The following is a 12,290-nucleotide window of genomic DNA, read 5'->3' as shown; positions in this document are numbered from 1 at the left end:
AACCGGGACACGGTGAGGGCAGCCAGGCCGGCCAGGATATGCATGGTCTCACAAACTGGTGAGAGGTTGGAATTTTATTTGAGGGAAATGGGAAGCCACTGAAGAATTTTATGTGACATCATGAGATTGACATGTCCACAGGCCTCCTTCCCACTTCAGCATGAAGAATGGATGGGAAGCAGGCAGAAGATGAAGGAGAGGACTCTCTCAGGAGGCCAGAAATGACTGTAGCCTGGACCACGATGATGGCTTTGGGGATGGAAAGAAAGGGATGGGATACTCACTGGAGGTGGAATCCACAGAACTTATTAATAGATTAGATGTGAGGAAAGAGGGAAAGGGAGGAATCAGGAGTGATTCCCGGGTTTCTTGCTCGGGTAATTGGGTGTAGGGTAGATCCCTTTACCAAAAATGATGGAAGTTAGGAAAAAGATAGGCTTCAGGAGAGAGAATCAAGAGCTTTTAGTAGGTACACGTTACACTTCAGAAGTCTAAACGAGATACAAATGGCAAAGTCAAGCTGCCAGTAGAACACAGTAATCTGGAACTAAGAGGAGATCTAGGCTAGAAACATAAATTTGGGAATTCTTAGCAAAGAAATAGTTGCAGCTACATGAATAGAGGAGATGCCTATGGAGAGAGTTGACAGAGAAGTAAAAGAGGACCAAGTTGAGCATCAAAGAATTCCTACACTTTTAGAACAGGCATAGGACGAGAAATCTCCAAAGGCTGAAGTAGGAAGAAAACTAGGAGCGGGAACGCCATGAAGTCAGAGAGAGGCACGGCAAGGCAAGAATTGTCCACCCTGCAGAGTGCTACGGAGATGAACCTGGAGACCACTGGCAACCTTGGCAGGACAATTACAACTTCCTTGAGAAAGCAGACGTTGAAGTGGAGTGGGATAATATCAGCAGACCCGTACACGCTCTGAATATCTAGAACAGCACTTCAGTAACAGTGAAACAAGATTTGAGTCCAAATGCGGTAAAAATATAAACAGCAATCCTACAGTTAACACACGCAGAAGAACAACACAAATTTATTTAATACCTCCAGGTTCCAGTCACTGTGTCAGGTGGTTCCTGAATGAAACAAAGCCAGGCGGCCAGCTGTCCTGCCATGCCATACCGCCCTGTATGGGGAAAGGCTCTGGGAGAGCCGCCAGCCAGACACAGCACTGAGGCACCTGCCTACGATGGGCCTGGCGTTAGCATAGGGCTTAGGAATATCAGATTGAGTAAATTCTTGCCCCAAGGAGTTCAGGGGAAGAAAAGAGAAATGTACATAGATAATTATAAAGCACTGTAACAATTTTCATATGAAATTTATAACATATTGTATAGACAGGGCATTCCAGGAGAAGGGAGATGTTTGTGGTGATAAGCTGGGGTCAGAGGAGGCCTTCTAGAGTAGCTGATCTCCAATTAAAGGGAAAGATGGACAGCCTCATGGAAGACAGAGGGCAGTCAGGAGGAGAGGGATTATTTGGGCAGAAGGAACTGGACAGCCTTAGCAAGATACAGAGGCAGCATGTTGTGTGCGGGTTAATTAAAGCACCTCCAAGTACAGAATAAGGTGAAAGGTAAGGAAAGAGGGAGAAATTTTACCAGGGACCTACAGAGTCTTATATTTCACAATAAAAGGGTTATGACATCATCCTATAGGGATGGAGGTGCAGAGCACTTAAAATGTTCCAAATAGGGAGGGGCATGTTATTCAGGCTTGTGTTTCAGATAGATTGTTCTGGCAGCTCTGTGGGGATGGATCTGAAAGTATGAACACTAAAGTCAGAGGGAACAGTTACGAGGCTGCTTCAGTAGTTTAGAGATTGAACTTAAAATGTGGTAAGAGGATGGAGAAGAGGGGATTGATTCAGAAATACATATGAGTAGAAATCGAGATGGCTGGATGGCCAACTGGATGTGGAGAAAAAGAAAAGACTAAGGAGATCAATGGATCCACAAGTGAAATAGAATACTTGAGAAAAAAAGCAGGTTTGGAGAAAGGATGATTTCTATTTTGGACCCACTGAGTTTGAAGTTCACAGGAACATGTGAGTGCATATATATCCAGCAGGCAGCTGTGTGTATGAGTCTGAATTTCAGAGGATAGGTTTGAGTCAAAGACACCTTTTTTTTTGGCAATAGCTTCACTGAGGTGTAACTCACATGCAAAAAGTCACTAATTTACATCTGGTGAGTATTAGTAAATGCATACAGTCTTGTAACCACCAGCACAATCAAGATACAGAATATTACCATCAGCCCCCATAAGTTCCCTCCCGTCTTTTGGAAACACCATTTGGAGAGTCATCGGTAAAAGGTGGTGGTTGAAACCCTGGGAGTGGATGAGGCCACGTGAAGCTGGGGGGTCAGTAGAGTGACAGTAGCAATGGGGACACTATCTTGCAGAAGCAGGGAGAGGACAGAGAGGGCTACGGAACATTCAAAGAGGCACGAAGGGAAACAGGAAGGAAGACAGAGGTTCAATTAGGAGGGAATGGCCCACAGTGATAAGTAGAGAAGCAGGTAAACTATGAAAAATTCTCTTTAAAAAAAACCAAAAGCATTACGTCAGTCCACTAGGTCGGTAGAGACCTTAGAACAGTCAGTTGAGGTGCAGCAATAGAAGCAGAAGATCCCTTGAGGAGGGTGGAGGAAGTGAATGACGAGAGAAAATAAGACTGCAACACCGAGAGGATTTTATGAAAAGGACAAGGATGAGATTGAAGCTAGAGGAAAGTGCCAGTGGAATTAAGGAAAAGAGAGTCTTGAGTCTGGAGTTGGGAGACCTGGATTCTCGGAGTCTCTCGTCTACCACTTATTGACTGTGACCTTAGACCGATCTCAATTTATGTGGGTCTGTTCTGTTGTCTGTGAAATAAGGCGGCTTAATCAGACGATCTCCACTGTCCCTTCTAGCTTTGATTCTGTGGTACCGTACAGGCATCTAGAAACATGGAGATAATTTGTAACCCTTGCAAGAGCAATTTCAACAGAATCGTGGGGATGATGTGAATTGAAATGTGAATATATCACCCCTCAGAGAAATCCGGATATGAAGGATCTTAAGGAAACCATGGCAGATGGGCACATGCTTCCAATATCATCATGAGACAACATTTTGAGGTCCATGTAGGGCAGCACCTGACCAGGAAGCCAAGCCAGTGTCAACGAACGCCAGAAGAAGAACTAACATTTATTCAACACATAGTAAATGTCAGTAAGTCTGCGAGGTGTTTCACGTGTGGAAAAAGCTAGATGTCCAGTGTTCTTTCTCTCTCAAATTCTCTCTACCATTTATGGAATCACTGCAGGTACAAATTTATATCACAGTCAACCTTTGAGGAGGAAATAGAAATGATTAGGTTCCCCCAAATATTTTATTCAAAACAAAGTCTCCATGGCAAATTTAGACTAATAATTATAGAATTTTGGTACAAAGAGAACATTTTTCACAAATTCAGAAATCAGCATGCAGAAGAAATGGGAGTTCAAATTCAGATCTTCTGTCTTCCATTCCAAATTTCTCCATCATATGACAGCTACCTAATATTATTCTTCTTTAATTGTCATATGCCTAGGCTTTCATCTATTTCTTGGATTATATGGGTTTATATAGTACTTATCCTTCCCTAGATTATATCTAAATCCCTTTTAAATAGGTACTCTAGTCTCGACCAAGTAACATTCTTTTCAGTCTTTGAAAGATGCATTCCAGCATCTATCAATACCCTTATGTGACTGTAAGTCATAGCCCAGAAAAATCTAATCTGGTTCTTGACAACATCTAGGTACTCAGGTTTTATTCTCTTCTTTTCTCTTCTGAAGCCTCAATCCTCAGCAAGAAGAAGAGGTGAAAATACCACCTACATTGCTAAGTCCTTCAGTTCCTACCTAGGACATCTAAGTCAATGGACATACATGTGATACTTCTTTTTGTGATAAAGTTTAGTCCCACATGGCATGCCTGTCTTTTGGCAAAGCCTCATGTAATAACTTTGCCTTTACTTCCACTGGTGAAAAATTTACATAATACTCACAATGAGAGGTCATAGAAGCTTAACTTGGCTAACAAAAAATGGGAACAAATTAATATTTATTATATGTCTTTTTCTTGCTGATGCATTCTTTTTAGGCTCCTTTTCGTAAAACTTTACATATGTTTAGATAATTTTCTATGTCAAGTCCAAATAGTATGGTCTACTTTACATTTTTTATGGTAGAGAGTATCAGAAAGGAAGTGGGCACATAAAATTTTATGACAAATAGTATAATAAAGAAAAAATAGTAACAATGGTGAAAATGTTGAATAGATTGGTGTACTGTTAAGGCACAAAGAAAAAATGTACAACTGAATCTTAATATCTGGTCAATTAAGGACACTGCTACAAGTTACTAATCAGATTTAATAAGGAGGTACTCTTTTGCATGGAGTCATTTTTAACCTTCAGTAGCAGGTGCTTAAAAAACACTATTGTAAGAATTAAAATTAAAAAGTACTTTAAAGTACTTTATATATTATTTTATGTAAGTGAAGCATATAGTTAAGCTTTATAAATTATCATTAAGATTTTAGGTATAATTGAAGACTTGACCATCCCTTAAAGATAAATTTTCCTAATCAACTCTAACCAAATTAACAGATAAAGACTATTCATATGTCCTCCTTCATTTTTAAAATATTTCACCTCAAGTGGTAGTATAATATAGAGCAATTTAGAAATATCAGAAAATCTAAACCATGAACAGATAAGAAGAAACAGGCATTTGCCTCTACCATAAACAATCTACTAAGACACAAAAGCTAGATTTTGCTTGGTTTTAAATGCACACGTACCACCACAGTCACACACACACACACACAAACACACACACACATACACACACAGAGATTCATTTTAAACACCTTTTATATACTATTTAAATTAAACCTGAATATAAAAACTCTTCTATATATGTTAAGCATAACAAGACAAAAGAGAGGAATAATTTTCTGCACACACTTTGTAAGAATTCTTGTTCAAAAGCATTTAAAAATAAAACATTTGGGGGAGATTTGGGGAAATCTGAATATAGACTTATAGATGATAGTATGGATTTATTTAATGTCTTTAGCTGATTTCAATAATTGCCTGAGCTAATGATATTGTGGTTAAATAGGAAAATGCCCTTTTTCTTAGGAGATATGTTATCTACAACTTACTTTCATGTAGCTCAGGTTAATTAAAAAGGTTGCAAAGAGAGAGAAAAATGTAACAAAATGTTCATATCTGATAAACTTGTGACATGGATACACGGACACATACATATGTTCACTGTGTTATTCCTTTAACTTTTCTATAAGTTTAAACATTTTTGAGATAAAAAGTTGGAAAAAGTAATTCATTTCATATGATTACAACTAGAAATATTTGTTGCAAAAGAAATGATTTGATCCAACACATGAGTCATGAGCCATTATCAAAACAACGTTCTTCCAGTTTGAAAGGATTTCGTTTATTTAGATGAGAGAAAGGTGTGGATTTACTTGAGGAGGAGAGAGGGAAGGCAGCTTCAAAGTTTGGGAGTTTGCCTGTCACACAGATGCACATTTCAGGAGGATGGGCTCTGCGTTCGTCTTCTCAGCTTTCCCCTACCAGCTGAGTGATGGCTATCTGCAGGGAGATGCAGGGGGACCTTGGAGAGGGTGTGAGTGCAGAGGCAAGATAAGGAAAAGGCAGTGACCCCAGACTGAAGGGAGATAGGTCTCCCTGGGGTTTTCATTTGGATGGATCTCCAGATAGGGGCAGGTAGGGAAGGGGAGAGACCTATTAGAAACCAGGTGATAAAGCATAAAGAAATGATAATAAAATGAGCCATCCTCTGCTCAGCTTCAAGGAATGATGACTTACAAAACTATTTCACTGTAAATGAACTTGTTTTTCAGACTCATTATGGGAAAAAAGACATGAAACGACTCTTCAACTACGAAAAAAAACCAAAACATGTTCACTTTGAACCCAAACCCAGAGCGCGAAGACTTGGGGAGAGTGCCTTTAAAACGAATGTTGACCGCGTGGTGCTTAATAAATGTAGGGGCTTTTAAAAAATCCTGTTGTGGGGCTTCCCTGGTGGCACAGTGGTTGAGAATCTGCCTGCCAATGCAGGGGACACAGGTTCGAGCCCCGGTCTGGGAAGATCCCACATGCCGCGGAGCAACTGGGCCCGTGAGCCACAACTACTGAGCCTGCACGTCTAGAGCCTATGCTCCGCAACAAGAGAGGCCGTGGTAGTGAGAGGCCTGCGCACCGCGATGAAGAGTGGCCCCTGCTTGCCGCAACTAGAGAAAGCCCTTGCACAGAAACGAAGACCCAACACAGCTAAAAATAAAAAATAATAAATAAATAAATAATAAAAATAAAGGAATTCCTTTAAAAAAAAAAACAAAACTCCTATTGTTGGAAACATCTTCCTCACTACCCAGAAGACAAAGAGAAACAGTGAGTGTTGACAACACGGTATTAAAAAGCCACCCCTACCCAATTTGTTATCCACAAATATATATATTCTTTTTAATTTACTCTAAGCCAGAGTGTTGGCTCCTAGCATCTTACTTTTATGTCATTATCTCTCTGCCATACACACAAGTCATAGCTGGGGATTTCAACTCGCAGTGAAGCTACGCTGAGATTCCAGATCTCAGGTAGTGTTGGCATGAGTGCAGGTCTCTTCAGTCACAGAGAAGACAATATCCTAGGGAGTCTGGAATTAGTCCTATTTTGCACCATTCAAGCCAAAATGCTGCTTATCGAGAAGCAAGTAATTGCTAGCTAATGGCTATGGGGGAAAAACACCACTGCATTTTGATCCAAGCATCTCTCGGCACCTGACAATAAATAAAGCTGAGCAAAGTGTAAACGTAAAGTGGAGACGGATTCTCGAGGAGGTTAAAGAACAAACATTAAAAAGGCGAGTTTACCTCATCCGACTGGGAGGGGCTGATTCTGGGCATGGGCGATACTTGCGGCGTTTTCAACTGTGTGCTGTTGCCGTCTGGCAACAACTCTCGGTGGACCGTTTGGATGTGGTTCTGGAGTTCATTTTCAGACTCAAACTTAACGTTGCAGCTGGAACAGCGCGTCTTCAGCGCCCCGGCCTTGCCCTTACCCTCCATGGCACTCAGGTTCTCATTCTGGCCCAGGCCTGGTCGACTCGTGCCGGGAGGGTTGCTGATGCCCGGGCTGCCGCTCTTACTGAGATTCACGCAGCCGGCACACAGACCATACGGCAGGCCGTTGATGTCAAGTTTCACCAGATCTTGCTTGGAACGGAATTCCTTGAGGCAGGACGCGCACTTGTACAGTTTGGGGACATGCTGGCCACGCCCCGTGGTCTGGACCGCAGACCCGTTGCCCGTCTTTTGCATGTGGAACGTCCCGTGGATTTTGAGTTCTAAGGTTGAGGTCACCGTCTGCATGCAGACCACACAGCGAAATCCCGTCAGGGAATTCCTCAGGTCGGGGTGCATTTGGCAATGCTCTAGAAACTCCTCTTCGCTCTGGAGCGGCATCTTGCAGATGCGGCAGTTTCCGGTATCGAGGCTCTTACTGTGCGTGACTTTGTGTTCGGTCAGAGTCAAGAGGGAGGGGAAGCGCTCCCCACAGATGGGGCACATGTAGTGTTTGACGGGGCCCAGGTGGGTCTGCATGTGTTCCCGGAGGCCGTTTTCCGAGAAGAAGGTTCGAGAGCACACGTTGCACTTGTAGTTGCCTTTGATGAGCTCGGCTTTCTTCTTCACGATGGCGCTCTCCCCGGGCCGGATGTTGTGGTCCCGCAGCTGGTGGTTCTGCAGCAGGGTCTCCATGGTGTAGGCCGCCCCGCAGATGTCGCAGCCGTACATGGGCTCCGAGGTGTCCACGTCCTCCTCACTCCCGTCGTGACTGTTGTGGGACTCCTGGCTGTTGGTCAGCAGGGTCTGCAGCTCCACCTCCTCCTTCTGTACCTGCTCCGAGGCCCCGTTGGCGCCGCAGTTGGGCGTCTTGGCGTCGAACACGCAGTGCTTCTCCCGCAGGTGCTTCTCCAGCAGGATGATGGCGTGGAAGGCTTTGCTGCAGAACTTGCAGTTGTACTTCTTGCTGTGGGTGGTGATGTGGCACTGCAGCTCCACCTCGGTGCCGAAGGACTCGCCACAGAAGATGCACTTGTGCACCTTGCCCTGGTTCTCCAGGTGGTTGTGCTTCACGTGCAGCTGCAGGTCTGTCTCGTTGCGGAAGTCCCAGTTGCAGGACGTGCAGCGGTAGACTTTCTTCTCGTTACTGTGCTTCACGGCCAAGTGGAGCTGAATGGAGACCTTCGAGTCGAAAACTTCTTGACAGAGGGTGCAGCGGAAGAAGACGAAGGTGTGCATGTCCAGCAGGTGTTTCTGAAGGTCGTCCACCGACGTGAACTGCTTGTCACAACTCTCACAGATGTAGTACGTGGAGGTGATCATAAAATGAATGGTGACGTGCTTCAGCAGGGATTCTTGGTTGGGGAACTCCTTGTTGCACTGAGGACAGGTCAGTTTCGGAAGCACGGTGTCGAGATGAGTTTTCAGGTGAGTCTGAAAGCCGTCCAGGGACGTGTACTTAGCACCACACTGATTACAGATATACTCTCCCGCCGGCCGCGCGGGCGCACCTCCGACCGCCTGCATCATCTTAAGAGATGTCTGCTCTATGGCCACAGGAGAGAGGGGGCTCAAGGCCCTGGATTTCTTCCCGTTGTGAATATAATTCAGGGCCAAGGGAATGTTTTTATGATTCTCTTTGATGTGCTTGTTCAGTTTAAGAACGCTGTTGAATATTGGAGAATTTGTACAATAGGAACAAGAATAGACTTCTACGACTGGTTCTTTTGGAGTCCCGAGCACTGGAGACCCAAATCGGGAGCCACTGAGGTCGCAGTGGACCTGCCTTATATGCTCTTCGAGGGAAGAGTCAGTGAGGAACCCCATGTAGCAATGGGGACAGAAAAAAGCGTTGCTGTCCTTAGCCACAGGGTTGGCGAATCCGTGAGAACATCTGATGTGTTCCTGAAGGGTGTTGAGGTCGTTGACAACTTCGGAGCAGAAGTTGCACTGGTAGACTATGGCGGGCATGGCAGACACGATCAGACCTGGGTCCTGAGCTTCGTGCACTTGCTTAAGATGTTCATTGAGGTTATAGAGGGAGGGCAACACCTCCAAGCAATACTGACAAATGTGGGCCTGCTCTGGCTTATCTAAATGCATAGTCTTCAGGTGAATCTGCAGAACCGCCAGACTCGAAAACAACTGCTTGTTGCAGTAAATACAGCTGTAGGTGACTTTTGCCTGTTTACTCGAGGGGACGGTCATGTCCGGGGTTTGCTGAGAGGCCCGCTTCCTCCCTCGACTCTTGGGGATGGGCGGGGCGGCCTCCACCATGGTTGAGCTGTCCACTGAGAGGTTGGAGTCCGGAGTCGTGCTGGACACGGAGGTGTAGCCCACCGTGACCAGAGAAGGGCTGTTGCTGGGGTTGCAGGACTCTGGTTGCTGGTGACCGTCCATGTGGCTGTACAGTTCCTCGACAGTGTGAAAGCTCTCGGAGCAGATGCTGCAGGAGTTCTTCTTCTCCCCGCCGTGCATCTGCTCCATGTGGTTCATCAGGGAGGCCTCCTCCACGAAGAGCTCGTGGCAGTAGACGCACTGGAGGGCCGCCCGGTCCTCGTTGGGGGAGCACTCGGGGTGGCACTCTGCGATGTGCTTCTGGAGGTCCTCCGGGAAGTCAAAGCCTTCCTCGCACTGACTGCACTTCTGCGTGTCCTTCATCTTCCAGTCTTCCATCCTGGAGCCGCCCTGGGGGCCGTCCTTGTTCCTTTCGTGAACCTGCATGTGTCCGTGTAAGGAGCTCGAGGACAGGAACCCACGGCGACAAATGGCACATTTATATGGCTTGTTGGACGTGTGAGTCTTCAAGTGGATCTTCAGGTGATCACTTCTGGAGAACGCGGCATCGCATTCGCTGCAGTGGTACTTCTTGTCTCCGGTGTGGAGCTTGATGTGGCGATCTCGGCTCCGCTTGTGTTTGAACAGCCTACTGCAGTAAGTGCATTTGAAAGGCAGCTTGTCACTGTGACTCTGCTCATGGTGCTTTAGGTAGCTGAGACGGCTGAACGACTTGTCACAGAACTGGCATGGATAAGGGAGTCCAGGGCCACCTTCTTCCTCTCCAAAATCGCAACCTTCTCCGTGGCTGGGGGAAGTCTGGTCCTTGCTCGAAGGTGAGGAAGCTGGCCAGGAGCAAGTGGGGTCATCTTCCACATCCACTCCATCTGCAACAGAAAGCATCGGAACATTTCATTTTCCGTGTTGAGAGTTCAAGAGTGAGTTTACTGTACCGCTGTGAGAGTACTGTACACAGGGTGGGACGAACGAGAACCTTTCAGGGAAAAAAAAAAAAAAGGAGAGAATATTTGAGTGGAACACTTTCAAATCTGAGCCCCAAGCTTTTATTCTACATTTACTTTTCACTGGATTGTAAAATATAAAAAGATATTAAATAGTTCTGTGCCTAAATTACCCTTTTATTACTTTTTATCATTCTTCTTTAGAAGCAAGGTATATATTATGCATTGACAATTTTATTAAAATGCAGATTTTAATATATTTAATGTTTCTTTTGTGTTCATTCTAAAATGATTTGCATATTATGTGAGCATCTGAAGGACCAAATGAAAAGAGGAAATATTACAGGAATGATTTAAAATTAATGCAGTCAACCCAGATGTCTAATATTTAATAAAAAATTCCCTCTGCATTTTGCTTGTTTTTATATAAAAAGGCAATTCTGAAGACCAAAATCTTTTATGGGGTTCTTATTGATACAGACCTTATTGCATGCAGCAAAAAAATATTAAAAAGTAAGCACATGAAAGAAGACAGAAAACACAATAATAATTATGTCTTGTGTAATAAAAGACAACCAGGATTTCTTCAATAACTGTAAGATTCGAATGGCATAGGCCAGAAAATGGATTATTAGATGTTAGAAGGGTACTGCTAGATATTACATGTAGCTAGGATCAGCCAGGATCAAGAAAAAAAATGAGAGTTTCACAAGGGCCAGATTGTAATAGTGTATTTTGTTTGGAAAGTTCAAGAGGTGGCCCACCATTTCTTCCTTTTGCAAAAGCTTCAGCAGCATGAACTTCCTTAGCCAAACAGGACCTGCACTTTGAGGTGAGCAGAGACAAAGCAACTTGTGAAAAACTGGAAACAGGAAAAGTGATAAATGATTATGCTAAATGCTGAAAGATTTATGGGTAACAAAGAGAAGACAAACAAGCCTGAAAGCCAGATATAACCTTAGCAAGTTATCCATAAAGTAACTCTACTTTATATTAGGTGGTTTTTTAACCATGTTTGTTGCTAGTGTACACTCTTACTTCTGTCACTTTCTTAATATTCAAGTGGAAAATGAGACCTTCTCAAACAGGTTGTAAAACCTCTTTCTGGCTTTTCAAAACAATCTATCATTCAGGATCGGAAGACATTGTAAAAGCTTTTCACTCTCCTGTCCTGTGCAAGATTTTTCATAAAGGCAGACAAGTAAAGACCATGGAGTGTGCCTGGTGGAGACAGTGATTCTATTAGAATAATAGGTTCAGTTAGAATATTATTGGGGGGGCTTCCCTGGTGGCGCAGTGGTTGAGAATCTGCCTGCTAATGCAGGGGACACGGGTTCAAGCCCTGGTCTGGGAAGATCCCACATGCCACGGAGGAGCTGGGCCCGTGAGCCACAGCTGCTGAGCCTGCGCGTCTGGAGCCTGTGCCCCGCAACGGGAGGGGCCGCGATAGTGAAAGGCCCGCGCACCGCGATGAAGAGCAGTCCCCGCACCGCGATGAAGAGTGGCCCCCACTTGCCGCAACTAGAGAAAGCCCTCGCACGAACCGAAGACCCAGCACAGCCAAAAATAAATAAATAAATAAATAAATAAATAAAACTTAAAAAATAAATAAATAAATAAAAGGCTGCTAGTAAAAAAAAAAAATTGTTGTTTAAAAAAAAAAAAAAAGAATATTATTGGGGTATTCTAATAAGATGCAATTAGAATATGATCAAATACATTTTAAAATTCTTCAAAGCTAAAGTTCACTAGCAAGCTATATTATTAACATAAAAGTAGAAACTGGCAAGCATTATGTAAACAAATTCCACGTCTGCTTTCTTTAAGGTAACAAGATTTTACTAGATTATCAACCTCTTGCTTATCCACAGGAAACAGATGAGGATCATTCCTTTCCTGCAT

At 44.0% G+C, this 12,290-nt stretch overlaps 1 protein-coding gene across 7 annotated transcripts in view; it reads right to left on the bottom strand.

Annotated features, from left to right (window-relative positions):
• ZNF521 (zinc finger protein 521) overlaps nucleotides 1–12,290 on the bottom strand; it is a 283,477-nt gene that overhangs the window by 153,864 nt on the left and 117,323 nt on the right. For all 7 annotated transcript variants that reach the window (XM_057527195.1, XM_057527191.1, XM_057527192.1 and 4 more), the window contains one exon: nucleotides 6,961–10,313. In XM_057527195.1, the coding sequence (XP_057383178.1) occupies nucleotides 6,961–9,873 (2,913 nt within the window). In that variant the 5' untranslated portion in view covers nucleotides 9,874–10,313. The remainder of the gene's footprint in view (nucleotides 1–6,960; nucleotides 10,314–12,290) is intronic.

Source organism: Balaenoptera acutorostrata, chromosome 13 (genome assembly GCF_949987535.1).
Source record: "Balaenoptera acutorostrata chromosome 13, mBalAcu1.1, whole genome shotgun sequence".
Classification (NCBI taxonomy): domain Eukaryota; kingdom Metazoa; phylum Chordata; class Mammalia; order Artiodactyla; family Balaenopteridae; genus Balaenoptera; species Balaenoptera acutorostrata.
The sequence above is the reverse complement of the archived record's forward strand: the minus strand, read 5'-3'. Positions and strand labels throughout refer to the sequence as shown.